Below are 22,110 nucleotides of genomic sequence, written 5' to 3' on the forward strand. Positions count from 1 at the left end.
TCACAAACAGACATACATTATATTACCAAAAGTATTGGGACACCTGCCTTTACACACATGACCTTTAATGACATCCCAGTCTTCGTCCGTAGGGTTCAATATTGAGTTGGTCCACACTTTGCAGCTATAACAGCTTCAACTCTTCTGGGAAGGTTGTCCACAAGGTTTAGGAGTTGTGTCTATGGGAATGTTTGACCATTCTTCCAGAAGCGCATTTGTGAGGTCAGACACTGATGTTGGACGAGAAGGCCTGGCTCACAGTCTCCACTCTAATTCATCACAAAGGTGTTCTGGCTCGCCGTCTGTGCTCCAATTCCTCCCAAAGGTTTTCTATTGGGTAGAGGTCAGGACTCTTTGCAGGCCAATCAAGTACCTCCACCCCAAACTCGCTCAACCATGTCTTTATGGACCTTGCTTTGTGCAATGGTGCACAGTCATGTCGGAACAGGAAGGGGCCATTCCCCAAACTGTTCCCATCAAATTGTCCAAAATGTCTTGGTATGCTGATGCCTTAAGAGTTCCCTTCGTTGGAACTAAGGGGCAAAGCCCAACCCCTGAAAAACAACCCCATACCATAATCTCCCCTCCACCAAATGATTTGGACCAGTGCACAAAGCAAGGTCCATAAAGACATGGATGAGTGAGTTTGGGGTGGAGGAGTCCTGACCTCAACCCGATCGAAAACCTTTGGGATGAATTAGAACACGGCCAACATAAGTGCCTGACCTCACAAATGCAATTCTGGAAGAATGGTCAAACATTCCCATAGACACACTCCTAAAACTTGTGGACAACCTTCCTAGAAGAGTTGAAACTGTTATAGCTGCAAAGAGTGGGCCAACTCAATTGTGAACCCTACGGACTAAGACTGGGATTCCATTAAAGTTCATGTGCGTGTAAAGGCAGGTGTCCCAATACTTTTGGTAAAAGAGTGTATATTCCCACAGGCACACTCCAAGATCTTGTTGAAGGCCTTCTCAGAACATTTGACCCAGGCACTGCTGGTCTCCTATGTACAGGCTCCATAACCTGTGTGTTCCACTGGCATTTGCTGTAAGAAACAAACCAGTAAATGACTAGTATGTGGTGTTCTGTAGACACACTGATCCAAAACTTGGGCCAGCTGGTTCCCCCCCGCGACTGTTCTCCACCATCTAAGCAATCTTAGAACTCAGAACTTTACTTACCACAGAGACCATTTTGGTTTCCACATCCAGAACCTTGATTTGGTGATTATTGGTGTCCGCAACATACAACAAATGGCTGTCACCACCAACACAGAGACCGCCTGGCTCATTAAAGGATGTCTGCACAAAACTGGGACCGATGGAGTTACCGGCTTCTCCTGTGCCCGCCAGGGTGACACAATTCTTGCTCTTTGGTTCCACAGCTTTGATCTGGTATTAAAAAAAAAAATAAACACATTATTGGCTGCCAGGAGCACCATCGACATGAATAAAATACAAAGCAAGTTAATATTTTTATGAGTGTGTGGTTTTCATCACTAGAGATCACCCATGGTACCAAGATGCTTCATAAACAAGAGAACCCAGCCTATCCATTCACTAGAGACTGGTGACATCACAGATAATGCAGCCTATTATTTACTAGAGACCAGTGACATCACTGGGAATGCAGCCTATCCAATCACTAGACACTGGTGACATCACTATCAATGCAGCCTATCCATTCACTAGAGACCAGTGACATCACTGAGAATGCAGCTTATCCATTCACTAGAGACCAGTGACATCACTGAGAATGCAGCCTATCGATTCACTAGAGACTGGTGACATCACTATCAATGCAGCCTATCCATTCACTAGAGACTGGTGACATCACTGAGAATGCAACTGATCCATTCACTAGAGACAGCTGACATCACTCATAATGCAGCCTATCCATTCACTAGAGACCAGTGACATAACTGAGAATGCAGCTGATCCATTCACTAGAGACCAGTGACATCACTAAGAACGCAGCCTATCCATTCAATAGAGACTAGTGACATCCCTGAGAATGCAGCCTATCTAATCACTAGACACTGGTGACATCACTATCAATGCAGCTTATCTATTCACTAGAGACCAGTGAAATCACTGAGAATGCAGCTTATCCATTCACTAGAGACCGGCGGCATCACTAAGAATGCAGCCTGTCTAATCCCTAAAGACTGATGACATCATTGCAATACTTCCAAGTAGCCTAAAGATAAGTAAAAGAGTTGCTCAAGTCATATAGAGATTGTGAAACACAGAGCATTTTGTGTGTTTTAAAGGCGAAATCCACCTTTTGCACAATAGATAAATAAAAATCAGTGCATCTATATTTGCAGGAAAAAAAATTGAACTTCTTAGTTTTTTGCATAAGAGCTTGCAAAGCATTGCAGTGGACCATGCGTGTAATGCACAAACTCTTGCAGACTCGTTCTGTAGCTGCTGGTCCATACCAAGGTGGTTTGGCACCATGTTACACCCTAAATATGGAACCTGGTAACGTGGTAGAAATATTGAAGTGAGCCTTTACCAATCACTTTAATGATTCAAACTCATTATCCCACCCATGAAAACCCCAGCGGAGTCGAAAACCCTACATAGGCCTCATGACTTGCAGTAATCGTTATGAACGGTGTACAGGAACCCAATTCACCCCCAAATTTAGTCTGAGGTTGTCTCAGCTATCTCAACACTCAGAACATTTCCAGCATAAGTATTTTGTTTGCAAAACCCATACTAGGATAAGAAATAGGCAAAATTACAGTTGTCAGTCAGGAGTTTCCCCACACTGATGAGGTTTGCTCATGAAAATTCATTTTATAAGGCATGTCGGTGGAGCACTGGACCCAATGATGACTGAAAACTAGCTCAACATATAGTTCCTGAGGGAAGAAATTCTCATCAAAGATTTTAGAATACATGGCCCTGTTCATTGGCCCATCAATGCAGCAAAGTTGGCCTGTAGCAGAGAAACAGTCCCAAAGCATAATGTTTCCACCTCCGTGCTTGATTGTAGGTATGGTGTTCTTAGGGTCATACTCAGCATTTTTTGTCCTCCAAACACGGCGAGTCGAGTTAATGCCAAAGAGCTAAATTTTGGTCTCATCTGATCACAGCACTTTCTCCCAATCCCTCTCTGAATCATTTAGATGTTCATTGGCAAATTTCAGACGGGCCTGTACATGTGCCTTCTTGAGGAGGAGGACCTTGTGGGCGCTGCAGTATTTCAATCCATGGTAGTGTATTGGGTTACCAATGGTTTGTTGGGTGACTGTGGTCCCAACTGTCTTGAGATCATTCACAAGCTCCTCCTGTGTAGTTCTGGGCTGATCCCTCACTTTTCTCATGATCATCCTTACCCCATGAAGCAAAATCTTGCATGGTGCTCCAGACTGAGGGCGATTCATGATTATTTTGTATTTCTTCCATTTGCGAATAGTCGTTCCAACAGTTGTCTCCTTCTTCCAAGCTTCTTGCTGATGGTCTTGTAGCCCATTCCAGCCCGGTGCAGGTCTAAAATCTTGTTCCTGACATCTTTTGACAGCTCTTTGGTCTTGCCCATGATGGTAAAGTTTAAATGGAAGAAAGAGATTCTGTGGACAGGTGCCTTCTATACACATAACTAGCTGTCGTTAGGAGAACCTTCTTAAAATTGACCGGACTAATCTGTGTACCACATAAGCACATACTGTAACCAGTCTGTGGGAGCCAGAATTATTGTTGGTTGGTTATCAAATACTTATTTTACTCACTGACCTGCAACTCAATTTATAACATTTGTATCAAGTGTTTTGTCTGGATTTTTAGTTGATATTCTGTCTCTATCATTTAAAATACACCTATGATAAAAAAAAAAAAAAAATGCACAAATGCACATAAATACGCATGTTATTGCATTCTAATTGCCAGAAAATTTTAATATTCTGGACAGTAGAATGCATTATTGCCAAACACGCATAAACAAGTGCAAAAGCTATATACTATACAGCAGTGGTTCTCAACCCTGTCCTCAAGTACCCCCAACAGGCCATGTTTTGGGAATTTCTCTTAGATAAAATAGCTGTCAAAAATACCAAGACATTGTCTCTGATTTAAAGCACCTGTGCAAGATAAAGGAAAACCTGCAAACATGGCCTGTTGGGGGTACTGGAGGACAGGGTTGAGAACCACTGCTATACAGCACGGATGTCCAAATCTTATGTTGCTGCAGCAATCGCCGTCAGCCAAAAATACCCGAACAGTGGCTGCATCTAACTGGAAGTAGCTGCTGTTCATTGGAATCATTTCCAGTTGACTCCTTCGACAAAAGCTAAACGATTGACTTTTGTGAAACAGAGCCGAGTCAGCAGGATCACCCAATGAGCAAAATATGCACAGATTATGTCCAACACTTTCAGAACGCCACTATAAAGAATACCAAATTCCTACCAATCTTTCCTCTATATACAGAATGAGGAGGGGGGGGGGGTGATCATTATAGAATGCACATCTTAAAGCCCAGCTCCAGCCAAAAATGTTTTATTGTACTTGGAATATAGTCCGGAGGGATTAAAGCCCCTATCAGGTTTTCATTGCTTCTTGTGCCCCTACTTTTCTCCTCACTTCTTGTCAGGACAAGAAAAGTATCTCTAAAATTAAAATTTTAGGTTTGGTAGACAATGTGAAGTTGATTTGTTATGTTGGAGTCTTTTGGCAAAATACCTGCACCGGGATCTGGGTCTGCACACCTGCTGTGCCCATTCTAAGGGATTTCTACCATCCCTGCACCAAGTTCCTCGCTCTGCACACCTACTGGGCCTGGTTGACACCTATGTATTTTCTAGTGCGTTTTTAGTCTTGCAGAAACACACTACAGTCCATTTAACATGGTTTTCTATGGATGTAGTTCACATCTGTGCATTTTATGGAAAGGGACAGGGACTTTTTTTCTGTTTTTTGATTCCATAGACTTCAATGGATCAAAAACCGTGTATTAAAAAAAGGCGAAATGCATCAGGAATATGCAAACTATAACCTGCATAGTTGTGAACCAGGCCTAAGAGGTGCACCAATCATCCCTAGTGTTTGCCTAGGTCACACTAGAATGCAGTGTTGGAAACCAGCGATCTGTGTGCATTTCCTGCACCGCATTCAAATGGCACTGCCCTTGCAACCTGCAGCGGGTGTCAGTACAACCTTAACACACCCAAACGCAGGTGGAAAAACGAAGTGTGTTTGACTGCTTTGGATCGCATGGTGCAAAACGACCAACCAATCCGGTTGCAGTGTGGTTTCAAAATTGGTGCATGCACGACTTTGGTGCGATGCGGTCCGATTTGAACCCATTCAAAATGAATGGGGTCAAATCACACCACACTAAATTGCATGTGAAATGCATAGGAATGTTCATTTTCAGTTCCTATGCGATTCATATGCGGTTTATAGTGTAAACAGAGGCTTTGTTTGCATGTCCACACACCTGCTGGGGCCATTATGAGAGGTTCTCATCATCCCTGCTTTGAGTTTCTTGGTCTGGGCACCAGCTTTTTTTCCCATTATGAGGGGTTTCCACCATCCCTATGCCAAGTTTCCAGGTCTGCACACCTGCTGGGCCCATTATTAGGGGTTTCCCTCACCCCTGTTGGATTTTTATTCAATATTACACAGAAGGTAAAAGGAGGAGCTAATTCAAACAATGGTGGGCTTCTGCCAGAGATTTGAATGGGGAGATCTAACTTTTGAAGTTCTCAAGAAGAGATAAGTCAGTGCATGGCTTAAGCCTCCAAACTCCACCTAGGGTTGCCACCTCATCCCTTTAAACCTGAACACATATGAATTACACAGGTTCTGAGGCTAATTTAATTCAGATAAGACACCAAGTGAGTTTAATTACCACCTTAATCAGCTGCAGAACCTGTGTAATTCATATGCGTTTGGTTTTAAAGGGATGAGGTGGCAACCCTAACTCCACCTATAATTAAAGTATCACTTCTGGGTGCAGTGACCTTTAAAAGACAAATAGGCCCATGTGAGTCCAGTAGCGTGTGCTCAGCAGTGTCCTCACCTTGCAGTCCTCTGCCAACTCCCATAAAAGAACACCATCAGTTATAATGGTAATATGCAATCGTTATGACGGTCTCCTGTTTTGATTATCAGAGTGACGTTAGCCAGTGACGTACTCCCAATCGTGACTATGTATTTAGAAAGGAGGTTTGACAGGTTCATAGTGACTGAGCACAATGTTGTCCCCACTCTGCGTGGATAGAGATCTCTGGGCTGGATGTCAAATGTACAGCAACAGTGACAACTGCTGGTTAAATCTGGGTACTGCTCCACCAATAAATCACAAGTGAACCAAGATCACAAATCTGAAGAACGCTACAAAATAGTGCGAGTGAATTTGTATATACAGTATTTAAAAAAAAAAAAAAAAATCAGCAATAACATTTTAGCATGTTTGTTTACTACTTTAAAAGGTGTATGTAAACCCCTAAAAAAGTAAAATAAATAAATAAATAAAAAAGCAGCTTTTACTTCCTAGCGACATCATCAACAACATCAAGAACACATGGGGGAAGATTTACTAAAACTGAAGCACTCACAATCTGGTACAGCTGTGCATGGTAGCCAATTGGCTTCTAACGTCAGCTTGTTCAATTAAGCTTTGGCAATAAAACCTGGAAGCTGATTGGTTTCTATGCAGAGCTGCACCAGGTTTTGCACTCTTCAGTTTTAGTAAATAACTCCCATGGTTTTTATATTTTCTAAAAGCAGATTTTGGTTGCAAGATCTTTGCACAACTGTTTATTAAAGTGGAGCTCCACCCAAACAAGGAAGTTCCACTTTAAGCACTCCTCCCCCTCTCATATGCCACATTTGGCATTTAATTTTTTTGTGGGGGGGGGGGGCGGAGACCTAGTTTTAACAGGTACCCGCTTCCCACTTCCACTTGGATCTCCCAGGCAATAAGAGTGGAAGTTTTCTTCTCCCTCTCGACACTCTTCTGCGACATGCCACAGGTCCCAGAAGACTGCCAGACCATTTAGCAGACGCAACGTGAATTGCGCATGCGCAGTGCGCACCCGGCTGCGTGCCTACAGTTGAAATACTGGCGCAGAGGAGAGTGAGAGAAGCCATGGTTTAGGCAGCCACATTGCCAGATCCTGAGACAGGTGAGTGTATATTTATTAAAAGTCAGCTGCTACACTTTTTGTAGTTGACTTTTTAACAAACACAAAACGACTGGAGCTCCAGTTTACATCTTAAAAAAACTACTTTTAGAAAAATGCACTTATAGCATTTTATTGCACACAAATGCAATATAATCCCCATAGGCAGGTTTCTGTATGTATGACATTTATCAGAACTGAGAAAAGTACCAAGTACTACTAGATATACAATGGATATAAAAAGTCTACACAACCCTGTTAAATTGTCAGGTTTCTGGGATGTAAAAAAAAAAAAAAAAAAAAAAAAAAAGAGAGACAAAAATAAATAATTTCAGAACTTTTTCCACCTTTAATGTGACATATAAGCTGTACAACTCAATTGAAAAACAAACTAAAATCTTTTAGGGGGGGGAATACAAAACTAAAATAATGTGGTTGCATAAGTGTGCACACCCTCTTATAACTGGGGATGTAGCTGTGTTCAGAATTAAGCAATCACATTTAAACTCATGTTAAATAGGAGTCAGTACACACCTGCCATCTTATAACTCCCTCAGATCCGCGCTATAGCCGAATGATGGCTACAGCGCGGATCTGCCAGGAGGGCGTCGATAGACGTCCTCCCCTTTAAAAGCTGGGCACAAGCGGCGCACGCTGTGATCACAGATCGGAGTAAGGGGTCGATCCCGACCCTTTACCACGTCTGCCAATGACAGCTGATCACGTGAGGTAACAGAGGATCGGTAATCTTTTTTTTTTTTCTTCTCACGCTGACAGCCTGAGAAGAAAGAAAAGCCGATCACCTGCTCCTGTTGTAGGGACATCGGTCCTGAGCAGGGAGAGGCAAAGCTGCCTCATATGTGCCCACAGTGCCGACCAATCAGTGCAAACAATGCCCACCAATCAGGGCCCACCAATCAGGGCCCACCAGTACACCAATGCCACCTATCAATGCCCAGGACTGCCACCTATCAATGCCCACCAGTGGTGCCTCATCAGTGCCACCTAGCAGTGCTGCCTATCAGTGTTGCCTACCAGTGCCAATCAGTACCCATCACTGCCACCCATCAGTGCCCATCACTGCCACCCATCAGTGCCAGCTATCAGTGCCACCTATTAGTGTCCTTCAGTGCCACCTATCAATGCCCTTCAGTGCCACCCATCAGTGCCACCTCATCACTGCCCACCAGTGCCACCTCATCACTGCCCACCAGTGCCGCCAATTAGTGCCCATCAGTGCCGCCTTATTAGTGCCCATCGGTGTCGCCTTATCAGTGCCCATCAATGCAGCCTATCGGTGCCCATCAGTGCAGCCTATCAGTGCCCATCAGTGTAGCCTCATCAGCGTACATCAATGAAGGAGAAAAATTACCTATTTGCAAAATTTATTATTAACAAAATATAAAACTGTTTTGTACTCTTTTTTTTTAATTTGGTCTTTTTTAAAATTTTTTAACAAAAAATAAAAAACCAAGAGGTGATCAAATACCACCATAAGAAAGCTCTATTTGTGGGAAAAAAAAATGATAAAAATTTAATTTGGGTACAGTGTTGTATGACCGCGCAATTGTCATTCAAAGAGTGACAGCGCTAAAAGCTGAAAATTGGTCTGGGCAGGAGGGGGGTTTAGGTGCCCAGTAAGCATTTGGTTAAAGTGCCTTTGATTAATCCCAAATAAAGTTCAGCTGTTCTAGTAGGTCTTTCCTGTCATTTTCTTAGTCGCATCCTACAGCAAAAGCCATGGTCCACAGAGAGCTTCCAAAGCATCAGAGGGATCTCATTGTTAAAAGGTATTAGACAGGAGAAGGGTACAAAGAATTTCCAAGGCATATATATCATGGAACACAGTGAAGACCGTGATCATCAAGTGGAGAAAATATGGCACAGCAATGACATCACCAAGAACTGGACGTTCCTCCAAAATTGATGAAAAGATGAAGAAAACTGGCCAGGGAGGCTGCCAAGAGGCCTACAGCAACATTAAAGGAGCTGCAGGAATATCTGTCAAGTACTGGCTGTGTGGTACATGTGACAACAATCTCCCATGATCTTCATATGTTTGGGCTATGGGGTAGAGTGGCAAGAAGGAAGCCTTTTCTTACAAAGAAACATCCAAGCCCAGCTAAATTTTGCAAAAACACACCTGAAGTCTCCCAAAAGCATGCGGGAAAATGTTTTAGGGTCTGATGAAACCAAGGTTGAACTTTTTGGCCATAATTCCAAAAGATCTATTTGAAGCAAAAACACTGCACATCACCAAAAGAACACCATACCCACCATGAAGCATGTTGGTGTCAGCATCATGCTTTGGGGCTGTTTTTCCTTAGCTGGAACAGGGGCCTTAGTCAAGTGTGGAAATTTTATGAAGATGTATTTTAATATGTATTGTCATAGTGTCTCCTAGTGTTAGTTCTCCCGCAACCCACTTTAAAGAGCTGACTGGGGCAGACTGATGCTGGTTGAGATCCGTTAGGTAGTGGAAAACTTCCTGAGGTTGGAGAGAGGTGTTTGCAGAGTGAGGATATGTCTGCCGGCGAAAGGGCCCCTGTGCGGTGCACAGACGTTCGTCTGGGGGACGTGTTCACTCTGCAAACACGTTATTGGTTTAGCGGATGTGCGCTCAAGTCACCCCTGTATGCCTGATCAACATATTTGAGGTGCCATGATGTACACCTGCAGATAAGCTCCCACCAGCAGGAACAGTAGTCATATCCTTGTTTGGTCACATCCTGTGTTGTCACATCCTGTGGAGGAAGTGATTGGCTGTTGGAGCCAGGACTTCCTATCTGTGACTTCTTTTGTTGTCTTTGAATAAAAGAACCAGTGGACTGCTCAGAAGGCAGTCGTGCTGAGATGAGGACGTAAGCATGGTCATGTCTGTTTACTGGGGAAATTCAGGAGACATGGGTTAAGTAACATATATTATACCATTAGACTGAAAGGGCGTGTGTTAGCGCAGGGGAGATTAATTATAGCCAAATCTCCACCACACAAGGTAATTATGAACAGTTCCAAATACCAGTCAATATTGGCACAAAACCTTCAGGCTTATGCTAGAAATCTGAACATGAAGAGGAACTTCATCTTTCAGCATGACAACGACCCAAAGCATACATCCAAATCAACAAAGGAATGGCTTCACCAGAAGAAGGTTAAAGTTTCGGAATGGCCCAGCCAGAGCCCAGACCTGAATCCCATTGAAAATTTGTGGGGTGATCTGAAGAGGGCTCTGCACAGGAGATGCACAGTCTGACAGATTTGGAGTGTTTTTGCAAAGAAGAGTGGGCAAATATTGCCAAGTCAAGATGTGCCATGCTGATAGATTCATAGCCAAAAAGACTGAGTGCTGTAATAAAATCAAAAGATGCTTCAACAAAGTATTAGTTTAAGGCTGTGCACACTTATGCAACCATATTATTTTAGTTTTTGATTTTTACTTTTCTCCACCTAAAAGATTTCAGTTTGTTGTTCAACCGAGTTGTAGTTTATAGGTCACATTTAGGCTAATTTCACACTGCCGCGCTTAACAGGCGCTACAGTGCTAAAAATAGCGCCTGCATAGCGCCTGTAAAGCGCCTCTCCTGTCTCTCCAGCGTGAAAGCCTGAGGGCTTTCACACTGGAGCAGTGCGCTTACAGGATGGTAAAAAAAGTCCTGGCAAGCGGCATCTTTGCAGCGCTGTAGGAGCGGTGTATACACCGCTCCTAAAGCGCCCCTGCCCATTGAAAACAATAGGGCAGCGGCGCTTTGTAGGCGGTTTTAACCCTTTTTCAGACACTAGCAGGGGGTTAAAATTGCCCCACTAGCGGCCGAATAGTGCTGCTAAAACGATGGTAAAGCGGCGCTAAAAATAGCACCGCCGACGCCTGTCCGCCCCAGTGTGAAAGTAGTCTAAAGGTGGAAAAAGTTCTGAAACGATTTATCTTTGCCTGATTTTTTAACATCACAGAAACTTGACGTTTTAACAGGGATATGTAGACTTTTTTTATCCACTGTACCATTACTCTGATCAGGGCTGCTGATAGGAGAGTACAGGCAGTGCTCCCGTACTGGGCTCAGGTCCCATTGGGTCAGCAGGGGAGCCTGGACCCAGTAAGGGCTGCCTGTGGGCGGCGCCTTTCTGTCAGTCTAAATCTCTTCTCTGATCATTTCCCCACTTTCTTTCTTCTAAACATAACCCTACCTTCCTTCATGATATATTGGCTTTGGAAGAGAGGGGAGGGACACATGCACTTTAACCTCCCTGGCGGTATGATTATTTCGGATTTTAGGTGCTGAAAGCGGTACAATTATTTTGCATGGAAATTTGGCGTTTTATATTGTAGGTCTGTAATTCTTAACAAAAACACACTTAGATCTGTCCACCAAGAGTCTAGTAGATATCCTGGGTATGATGAAGTTTGAAACACAAAAAACATAAATTATAATATAATAAATAAATATAAATGATTAAAAAAAATAATAATATAATAATAAAATAAATTTCCCCAAGATTCACTGTCGCTCAATTCTGCAAGTGTTCTAATTTATTATCACTGTTTTCTAGCTGGTCTAAAGCCACTTTTGACGTAAAGGGACACTTTTTGGTTGCTATGGACAATCTCCAGTTTCCAGGCAGAAAGAACAGTATATATCATATAAAACTGCATGCAGGGCATAGGACAAAGCACTGGGGACAAAAAGGATGTGAAATAATTCCATACAGTACTGTAATCTGTAAGTACAGTACTGTATGTGTTATGATTTTTACAGTTTTTTGAATTTGCCGCCAGGCTCCGCCCCCGTGCATCGCGACACTCGCAGGGAACGGAGCCTGGCACAGAGAGGCTTCGGAGGAGACAGAGCTCGCAGACAGCACGGGGGGACATCGCAGGATCCTGGGGACAAGGTAAGTATAGCACGCCAAGATCCTGCAATGTAATCCCGAGTGTGGCTCGGGGCTACCGCTAATGGTGCAGAAATTTAACCCTGAGCCACACTCGGTAAAACCGTCAGGGAGGTTAAAGCATCCTGGACACTCAAAAGTACAACCACTGGTGCATTATGGGGCAAAATTTTCCAAGAAGGTGGCGTGCGCTTCAATATTTTCAGGACACTGGGGTCTGGGTACAGGCCCCTGGCAAGGAGCACTGCACTGCATACATGGAGGCAGCTTAGGTAGCTCCTGTCCTCTGTGCTTACAGTATAAAGAGAGACACCAGACATGAGGAGTGGGGTGCTGAAAGTGTCTGGGGAGACGCTGGGGGAGAAACCCTGTCAGGCAAGATATACAAAACCCCATGATTTATAATGGTGACCCTGACCTGGATAAATGAGACCCTTTACAGACACCACAGAGGAGATTTCACTCACCTGACATCCGCTATTCCAAGTTGGCGGTAAGGGCCGGTTCACACTGCTGCGATGCAGGAACCCTGCGAATCTACTACATCGCATGTCTCCCAGCGGCAGTTTACACTGCCCTATGCAAACTGCTGAGAGCGTCAGTTAAAAATGTTTATGACACCCCCAAATCAGTTTTCATATCGCAGTGTGATCTGCAAACTCGGACAGGAATCCGATCACATGAGTGTGAACCCATGCCATCAGATTCTGCTGCGGACCAAAAAAAGGGTCCTGTGCGAGTTTGGTCCGAATGCAAATTCAGCCATACTATCTCTGTAAGGCTGAAATTGCATCGCACGGACATCGCATGTGATTTGCACTGCAGTGCGAATCACATGCGATCTTGCATCACACAGCAGTGTGAACCGGCCCTAATTTGGAGAAGTTGTCCCTTTTCACATCTAACAGATGAAAAATACCATTCCACCAAAATCTTATATCTGATCTCCAGCTTTTAGTGAAGTTTAAATAGTTCATTATTTTATAATAATATAATATTATTAATTTTGTTTAGACCAAACTGGTCCAAATGAACTATTGCCTTTCACTAACAGATGCAGCGGCTGTGTGCACTCACTGTATTCATTGCACGTAGCCTCAGCTTCATACAGTATACCAGTGGCCACCAACCTTTCGGACCTCATGGACCACTAAACTCACAAATTTGAATCCTACGCACCACTAACATGAATTTTACATGTCTTATACCACAATGCTCCGGCTCTTTGCCCCTCTCCCTCTGGATCACACTGCTGCTTTATACACACACAATGCTCCGCCTCTCTGCCCCCCACATCACAGTGCTGCCTTATGCAGACTCATCATTGACTCTCACCTCCTCATCCAGCCATGTGCTTGGGCTCCCTCCCACAGCCTGTGATCAGCACTGCCATCGGAAGTCCCCTCCTTCGTCACCTCCCGTTCTCTGCACTACTCCCTCCGAGTTCACAGGAGCCGGAACTACAGAAAAGGCATCGGGTATCAATGCGCGCTGACAGTATTGAATGTCAGTGCGCAATGAGAACAACACTGGAAACAACATCAGGCGGTATACATCCGCCACAATGTTGATTTGCGGCAGAACCCCCGGGGACCACAAAAAATTTAATGTGGACCATCAGTGGTCCACAGACCACTGGTTGGCAACTGTTGCAGCATACAATGCTGTGTTCTGGCAGTGGGATGGGAACTTATCATCTCACTCCCAGAACAAAATAGAGTTGGGATGGGCACTGCACAGTCATTGAGTTCTATGAATAAATACAAAACAGCTTCTGATTTACTGAGGTGGGCAGAAGACATCACAATCTCCGACTCAGCCAATCAGGGGAAGCTTTGTACTCATTCATAGAATACAAAGGCTCCCTGAGAATGGCTGAGCAGCACAAAGCCAGACTTGTTTACGTTCTGGGAGAGGGTTGAAAGTTTCTATACCACTCCCGGAACACAGCGCTGTATACTGTATGCAGCTGAGGTTTCAGTGGTCCAAACAAAACTTATTAAACTTTACCAAAAGCTGGAGATCGGCTTTAATGATGACAGTTTCCAGGATTGTGTCACTTAAATCATTGGTTCTCCATCAGTGGCCTCCCAGGAGACATCACTCCATCTCCAAACACAATCATGTCATGTGATAATCACTACCTATGTACAACTATCATTAGTGACCTCGCCTACCAACTCTCTGCCAACTCCTATATAAATCAGAGGACATCATCATTTATAACTATTACCTGTGCCCAATAAGTAGTCATTGTAATATTGTTGTGTTTTGATTGCCAGGGTGACATTGACGTAAAAGCAGTAACCATGTTTTTGTCATCAACAGCTGACCATGACAATGACTGACAGTACTATGGACATTGTGTATGTGTCACTTAGGTTTTTCACAAACACAAATTATCTCGAGGCACCACCATTCTAAAACGGTTCTAATAGCTTTACATAATGCAGCAACATCCACACATAGGACACCCAACCTTAGAGATGATTTATTCTTCCAAAGCAAATACACTTTTGCACACTGGTACTGACTAGTATGCCAATGTTTCTCTTCTCCCTCAATTTCTCTCCATCAGGCTGGGTTCACACTTGTGCCAATCACAGATATCGCATGTGATTGGCACCGCGTTGCTGTGCAGATCACATGCGATGTCTGTGCAATGTATGGCTGAAATCGCATTGCATTCGCACCAAAATGGTGCAGGACCCTTTTTTTGGTCCGCACTAAAATCAGATCGCATGGGTGTTCATACCTATGCTATACGATTCCTGCACCATTTTACAGTTTTCATTGCGATCTGCGAACCAATCTGGGGGTGTCATTAACATTACATTGACACCTCCAGCGGTTCGCAAATCTCAGTGTGAAACCGTGTGCGATTCAGGTGCGCACTAAATCGCAGGGTTTTCCACATCGCACCAGTGTGAGCCGGGACTCAGTCGGCTAATGTCACCCCAGTGCTGAGAGAGAGGGGCACAGGAGGGCCAAACAAGGATGCTGTGGAGACAACAGACATCTTCTTTATTAAAGTGATTGCAAAGGCTTGTTTTTATAAAAATAACAAGCATATTATACTTATCTGCTCTGTTGCAGTGGATTTGCACAGAGCAGCCCCAATCCTCCTCTTCTTGGGTCCCTCTTCTGTGATCCTGGCCCCTCCCTCCTGTTGAGTGCCCCCACAGCAAGCAGCTTGCTATGGGGGCACCCGAGCTACGTTACAGCTCCGTGTATCCATTCAGACACCGACCCCCGACTTGGCCCCACCCCCTCTTTCTCCTCATTGGCTAGCTGACTTAGATTGACAGCAGCAGGAGCTAATGGCACAGATGCTGTGTCTCAGCCAATCAGGAAGGAGAATCTGGGATGGCTGAGACACATGTGGACATCGCTGGACAGAGAGGGACCTCAGGTAAGTATTAGGGGGGCTGCTGCGCACAGAAGGCTTTTTATCTTTTTAACCACTTCCCGCCCGGCCAATAGCAAAATGACGGTCGGGAAGTGGTTCAGTTATCCTGACTGGGTGGAGCAATCGATGTTGTGGTGTGTCAGTCTGACACAGCGCAACACGGATCTCGGTAAAGAGCCTCTGACAGAGGCTCTTTACCACATGATCAGCCATGTCCAATCATGACTGATCACAGTGTAAACAGGAAGAGCTGTTTATCTGCTTTTTCTCACACGCGTCTGACAGACGCAAGTAGAGGAGAGCCGATTGGCTGCTCTCCTGACAGGGGGATGTGTGCTGATTGTTTATCAGTGCAGCCCCCCACAGATGCCCGCCCAGGACCACCAGAGATGCTGCCAGGACCACCAGGGATGCCCACAAAGGACGCCCACTAGGTATGCCACCCTGGACCAACAGGGATATGCCAATCAGTGCCCAGGCAGATGCCAATCAGTGACCATCAGAAAAGCCTGCCAGTGCCATCAGTGATGCCTATCAGTGCCACCCATCAGTGCCACTCATAAGTACCCATCAGTGTCGCCTATCAGTGCCCATCAGAGCCGCCTATCAATGCCCATCAGTGCTGCATATCAGTGCCACCTATCAGTTCCGCCTATCAGTGCCCACCATCATGTCCACCTCATTGGTGCTGCCTTAGCAGTGCCCGTCAGTGCAGCCTCATCAGTGCCCATCAGTGAAGGAGAAAACTTACTTATTTACAAAATTTTATAACAGAAACAAAGAAAAACATTTTTTTTTCAAAATTTTCGGTCTTTTTTTAGTTTGTTTAGCAAAAAATAAAATTTGCAGAGGCGATCAAATACCACCAAAAGAAAGCTCTATTTGTGGGAACAAAATGATAAAAATTTTGTTTGGGTACAGTGTAGCATGACCGCGCAATTGTCATTTAAAAAGTGACAGCGCTGAAAGATGTCATTGGTTGTTAGGATGCCAGTGTTGAGAAAGTCGTAATGGTGCCTAATGAAAACCCATGGCTTTGTGTAACTAATAGGCAGGCTTCATCCACCTGCTGACTTGTATGCAATTTTTGATCAATTTTTAGGCATTTTACCAAAGCACCACCGAAGAAAGCCTTAAGGCACCCTGGTTGAAAAAGGCTGCTATAGACTTGCTGTGCAAAGTCCTCCTGTAATAAACTATATTTCAGCAAGGCAGCAAATAAGGTGCAGGATAAACGTACTTGAGCTGTTCCTGTGTGCCTCTATTGCAAGCATGGTTTACCACTACCAGCTGAGCCTGTCCTTCTTACACCTTGTATAGTCCTTTAATAGCTAAAAAAATAAAAGTATATATATATATATATATATATATATATATATATATATATACATACACATACACATACACATACACATACACACACACACACAATATATATATATATATATATATATATATATACACACATACACATTATATAAAATATTCTACAAATGTGTCTTCACAAGGATTGCTGGAATGGAATATCTTATTTTAGAATTTTCATTTACGCAGCACCAAGAAGAGGTCATGGATTTAGCAGATGGGACTTACTTTGTGATTGTAGGAATCGGCCACATACAGTAGATTTTGCTTCGGGTCCCAGACCACCCCCAAAGGGTGCTGCAGTTTGGCATTGATTCCAACCCCATCAACATCACCGAAGGCGAACAGGTTCTGTAATAGTATTAGGGATACTGGTATCAAAATACATAGTGTCGGCATTGTCATTGCAATTCAGGTGTGCTGGGTCCATATCATCTCATTTTCTATCTCAGAAAGTGCTAGAAGGTAAAAATTGCTCTCCTGGGAAATCTCATATCATCCTGAATTCAGTGTTCAGGTACAGAGCGATCATGGGATCACATGGTGATCACTCACATTGCACCATGCCTGGACATCATTATTATCATTATGTTTTTAACTTGAGATGTTGAAGGAAATGTAACCAGATCAGCTCTTACACCTGTACACCGACTATGGAGCAGAGAAATCTTTACATTTCTCCTATGGACCTGTGTATTCAACAATAACTTTATTATTGAGAATAAATTAATACACATATATATATATACACTTTGGATATTGACTTGAAAAAATGGTTTGTGTAATGGAAAGATGAAAAAACATAAAAAAAAAACACTTATTTGTTACATGATAAACAAATATTGTTTTTGTAGATAGAAGTATAACTTTTATTCTGTAAATTGCCCTGAATAAAAATTACACTAGAATCACGATTTTGGTACAAAGCATTACAGAGTTGTTTACAAATGAAATAAATACTTTTTTCTTTAATTTTGCATTCTTTTAAATGCATCATGTAGGCCCCTTTTACCTTGATATGTTTTTCCTGTGTTTTTACCTTGCAAGAAAAAATGCAAGAAAAACGTTTCCCTTTAAATGCTATGGGACGCTTCACACCACTACGCTACGGGTGTGGTGCGTTTTGAAAAGTTCTGCATGCTGCATCTCTGGTGCGGTTTTGAAAAACCACACCAAAAACACAGCTGCCCACTGAAATGAATGGAGAACGCAGCAAAAATGCACCAAAAACTCATCACATTTTGCATTTTTGGTGCGTTTTGAGGTCACATATCCATTTTTCACAGGTGTAGGCAACCAAAAAATGAACCAGAAACACACTGAAAAACGTATTTGAAAGACAGAAAAATTTTGCTACAGAGCAGTGTGAAAGGGTCCTAAAGGGGTTGATTTACTAAAACTGGAGAGTGCAAAATCTGGTGCAGCTCTGCATAGAAACCAATCAGCTTCCAAAATTTTTTTGTGACAAAGCTTAATTGAACAAGCTGAAGTTAGAAGCCAATTGGTTTCTATGCACAGCATGTTAGCCAATCAGCTTCTAAGTTTTTTTTGTCAAAGCTTAAAATGACATTAAAGCCTCCTTAAAAATAATAAAATAACAAACATGTCATACTTACCTGCTCTGTGTAGTGGTTTTGCGCAGAGCTGCCCGGATCTTCCTCTTCTCGCGTCCCTCTGCGGTACTCCTGGCCCCTCCCTCCTGCCCAGTGCCCCCCCATAGCCAGCAGCTTGCAATAGGGCCACCGGAGCAAGCTTCAATCCAAGCTGCGGCTTTGCTTGTCCATTCACACACAGAGCTGTGGCTCAGCCACGCCCCCTCTATCTTCTAAATTGGCTCAGTGCCTGTGGATGACAGCAGCGGGAGTCAATGTCTCAGCCAATAAAAAGGGAGAGTCCCCGGACAGCCGAAGCATTCGTACATATTGCTGGATCGAGAGTGGGCTCAGGAAAGTATTAGGAGGGCTGGCAGGTTTGCTGCACACAGAAGGTTAATTATCTTCATGCATAGAATGCATGAAGGTAAAATCCTTGAATCTTTACAACCACTTTAATTGAACAAGCTGAACTAAGAAGTCGATTGGCTACCATGCACAGCTGCACCAGATTTTTCACTCTCTAGTTTTAGTAAATCAACCCCTAAATATTTAAATGACCACAACAACTACAAATGAAAAAAAGCTTATTCATGAGTAGAAAAATAGAGATATAAAAAAGCAGGAAAAGAATAGTTAAGCGGTGAAAGGCGTTAATACAGTGGCTTGCGAAAGTATTCGGCCCCCTTGAACTTTTCAACCTTTTGCCACATTTCAGGCTTCAAACATAAAGATATAAAATTTTTATTTTTTGTGAAGAATCACCAACAAGTGGGACACAATTGTGAAGTGGAACGAAATCTTTTGGATTTTTGAAACTTTTTTAACTAATAAAAAAATGAAAAGTGGGGCGTGCAAAATTATTCGGCCCCCTTGCGTTAATACTTTGTAGAGCCACCTTTTGCTGCAATTACAGCTGCAAGTCGCTTGGGGCATGTCTCTATCAGTTTTGCACATCGAGAGACTGAAATTCTTGCCCATTCTTCCTTGCAAAACAGCTCGAGCTCAGTGAGGTTGGATGGAGAGCGTTTGTGAACAGCAGTTTTCAGCTCTTTCCACAGATTCTCGATTGGATTCAGGTCTGGACTTTGACTTGGCCATTCTAACACCTGGATACGTTTATTTGTGAACCATTCCTTTGTAGATTTTGCTGTATGTTTGGGATCATTGTCTTGTTGGAAGATAAATCTCCGTCCCAGTTTCAGGTCTTTTGCAGACTCCAACAGGTTTTCATCCAGAATGGTCCTGTATTTGGCTGCATCCATCTTCCCCTCAATTTTAACCATCTTCCCTGTCCCTGTTGAAGAAAAGCAGGCCCAAACCATGATGCTGCCACCACCATGTTTGACAGTGGGGATGGTGTGTTGAGTGTGATGAGCTGTGTTGCTTTTACGCCAAACATATCGTTTTGCATTGTGGCCAAAAAGTTCGATTTTGGTTTCATCGGACCAGAGCACCTTCTTCCACATGTTTGGTGTGTCTCCCAGGTGGCTTGTGGCAAACTTTAGACAAGACTTTTTATGGATATCTTTGAGAAATGGCTTTCTTCTTGCCACTCTTCCATAAAGGCCAGATTTGTGCAGTGTACGACTGATTGTTGTCCTATGGACAGAGTCTCCCACCTCAGCTGTAGTTCTCTGCAGTTCATCCAGAGTGATCATGGGCCTCTTGGCTGCATCTCTGATCAGTCTTCTCCTTGTCTGAGCTGAAAGTTTAGAGGGACAGCCAGGTCTTGGTAGATCTGCAGTGGTCTGATACTCCTTCCATTTCAAAATGATCGCTTGCACAGTGCTCCTTGGGATGTTTAAAGCTTGGGAAATCTTTTTGTATCCAAATCCGGCTTTAAACTTCTCCACAACAGTATTACGGACCTGCCTGGTGTGTTCCTTGGTCTTCATGATGCTCTCTGCGCTTTCAACAGAACCCTGAGACTATCACAGAGCAGGTGCATTTATACAGAGACTTGATTACACACAGGTGGATTCTATTTATCACCATCAGTCATTCAGGACAACATTGGATCATTCAGAGATCCTCGCTGAACTTCTGGAGTGAGTTTGCTGCACTGAAAGTAAAGGGGCCGAATAAATTTTGCACGCACCACTTTTCAGTTTTTTAATTGCTAAAAAAGTTTAAAATATCCAATAGATTTCGTTCCACTTCACAATTGTGTCCCACTTGTTGGTGATTCTTCACAAAAAATTAAAATTTTATATCTTTATGTTTGAAGCCTGAAATGTGGCAAAAGGTTGAAAAGTTCAAGGGGGCCGAATACTTTCGCAAGCCACTGTATAAGCCGATTAGGGTGAACTAATGGTTCATTAGGGGTTATATACATAGAGTTTTTGTTTTTTGCTTGTAAAGTTGTTTGAAGGCCCCTTTCACAGGTGGAATCCGCTTAGCTCAGCAGAGGGTCTTCCGCCAATCCCCTGCTGAGCAGAACAGAGCAGATGAATGACAGGTTGGTGTCTGCTCAGTTTATGCCTGCTCTGCTCTATGGGCGGTCGGGTGTAAACAGACCGACTGTCCGTTTACACCTGACTGCCCTCCAATGTGCTCCGCCTAGACGTAGGAGAACGGACGCCCTTCCATTTATTTTATTTTTTTGGGGAACAGTTTGCATTGGAGGTAAGTGGGTGTAAATGGACACAAGTCCGTTTACACATGCCGGTCCATAAGGATACATGAACCATCCAATCAGGTCCACCTGAAAAACTGACAGACGAACCTGATCGGTTGACCCGTGTGAGAGGAAACAAAAGTAGCTGGAAAGTTATCTACAAAAACGCACATCTAAATATTCCCTCCCATTTCTCCTAATAGCTCTGCATGCCCTTGGTCACAAATCACTGTGCAAATGCCTTTGTTAGTGTTTTTTTTTTACATGCGATCAAATCACTGCAAAGCTCTGGGTCCTCTCTGTACAGTAGGGGTCCGACAACAGGGATAAATCAAATAGTGCAGTGATGTCATCCATTGGTTGTCAAGAGGGAGAAGAGTCTCTTCACAGCAGCCGTGGCAGAAGCTGAGAGGACCCAGAGCTTTGTGCTCACATGATTGCATGTAAAAAACACTAAAGAAATGTATTTACACAGCAATTTGTAATAAAGGGCATGAAGGACTAGGAAAAGAAAACAGAATATTTAAATGTCACTTCAGTAGGTATCCTTTCTTTCCACTTTAACCGACATCATATCTAGATGGACGCTCACCTTTTATCTGCAGATGAAAGAAACAGATACAAAAGTGACAATGTTACTTGGCAATTTTCTATGGCCTCTGAATAATGTTTTTAAACACTGTGCCAGATTGCTCTTTTTTGACAGCAGCAGATTCTACAGCTAATGTTTTTACACAGCAAGTCCTGGCTGTCAAAAGTCATTTTGGGAAATGCAGGGAGGGGAGGAAGCAGTGGAGGGGGGGGGGGGACAGGGTGTACTGCATACATCCTGTGTACTTCAATTACGTTTCTGTTCAGATTCACATATACATTATGTAATTCTACACTCCCGCCTAGGGGGCACATGCACGCCGTTTCTGCTGTGATTACTCACAGCAAAAGCCAATCTATAGGTACCGGGCAATGGATGTCCGCCGGCACCTGCCAATCGTCGGAAAGACACACAGGATGGAGCTCTGCCTATGTAAACAAGGCAGAGCTTTATTCTGATGGATTTTGTGTCTTTGCAAAGCAGGGAATAAAATCCATCACTTCC

At 43.5% G+C, this 22,110-nt stretch overlaps 1 protein-coding gene across 2 annotated transcripts in view; it reads right to left on the bottom strand.

The window, feature by feature from the left end:
• NHLRC2 (NHL repeat containing 2) overlaps positions 1-22,110 on the bottom strand; it is a 95,708-nt gene that overhangs the window by 29,790 nt on the left and 43,808 nt on the right. For both annotated transcript variants that reach the window (XM_073595856.1, XM_073595857.1), the window contains exons 8-9: positions 17,031-17,153; positions 1,188-1,397 (exon numbers count right to left, since the gene is read on the bottom strand). In XM_073595856.1, the coding sequence (XP_073451957.1) occupies positions 1,188-1,397; positions 17,031-17,153 (333 nt within the window). The remainder of the gene's footprint in view (positions 1-1,187; positions 1,398-17,030; positions 17,154-22,110) is intronic.

This window comes from Aquarana catesbeiana, linkage group LG08, assembly GCF_042186555.1.
Source record: "Aquarana catesbeiana isolate 2022-GZ linkage group LG08, ASM4218655v1, whole genome shotgun sequence".
In the NCBI taxonomy this organism is placed as follows: Eukaryota; Metazoa; Chordata; class Amphibia; order Anura; family Ranidae; genus Aquarana; species Aquarana catesbeiana.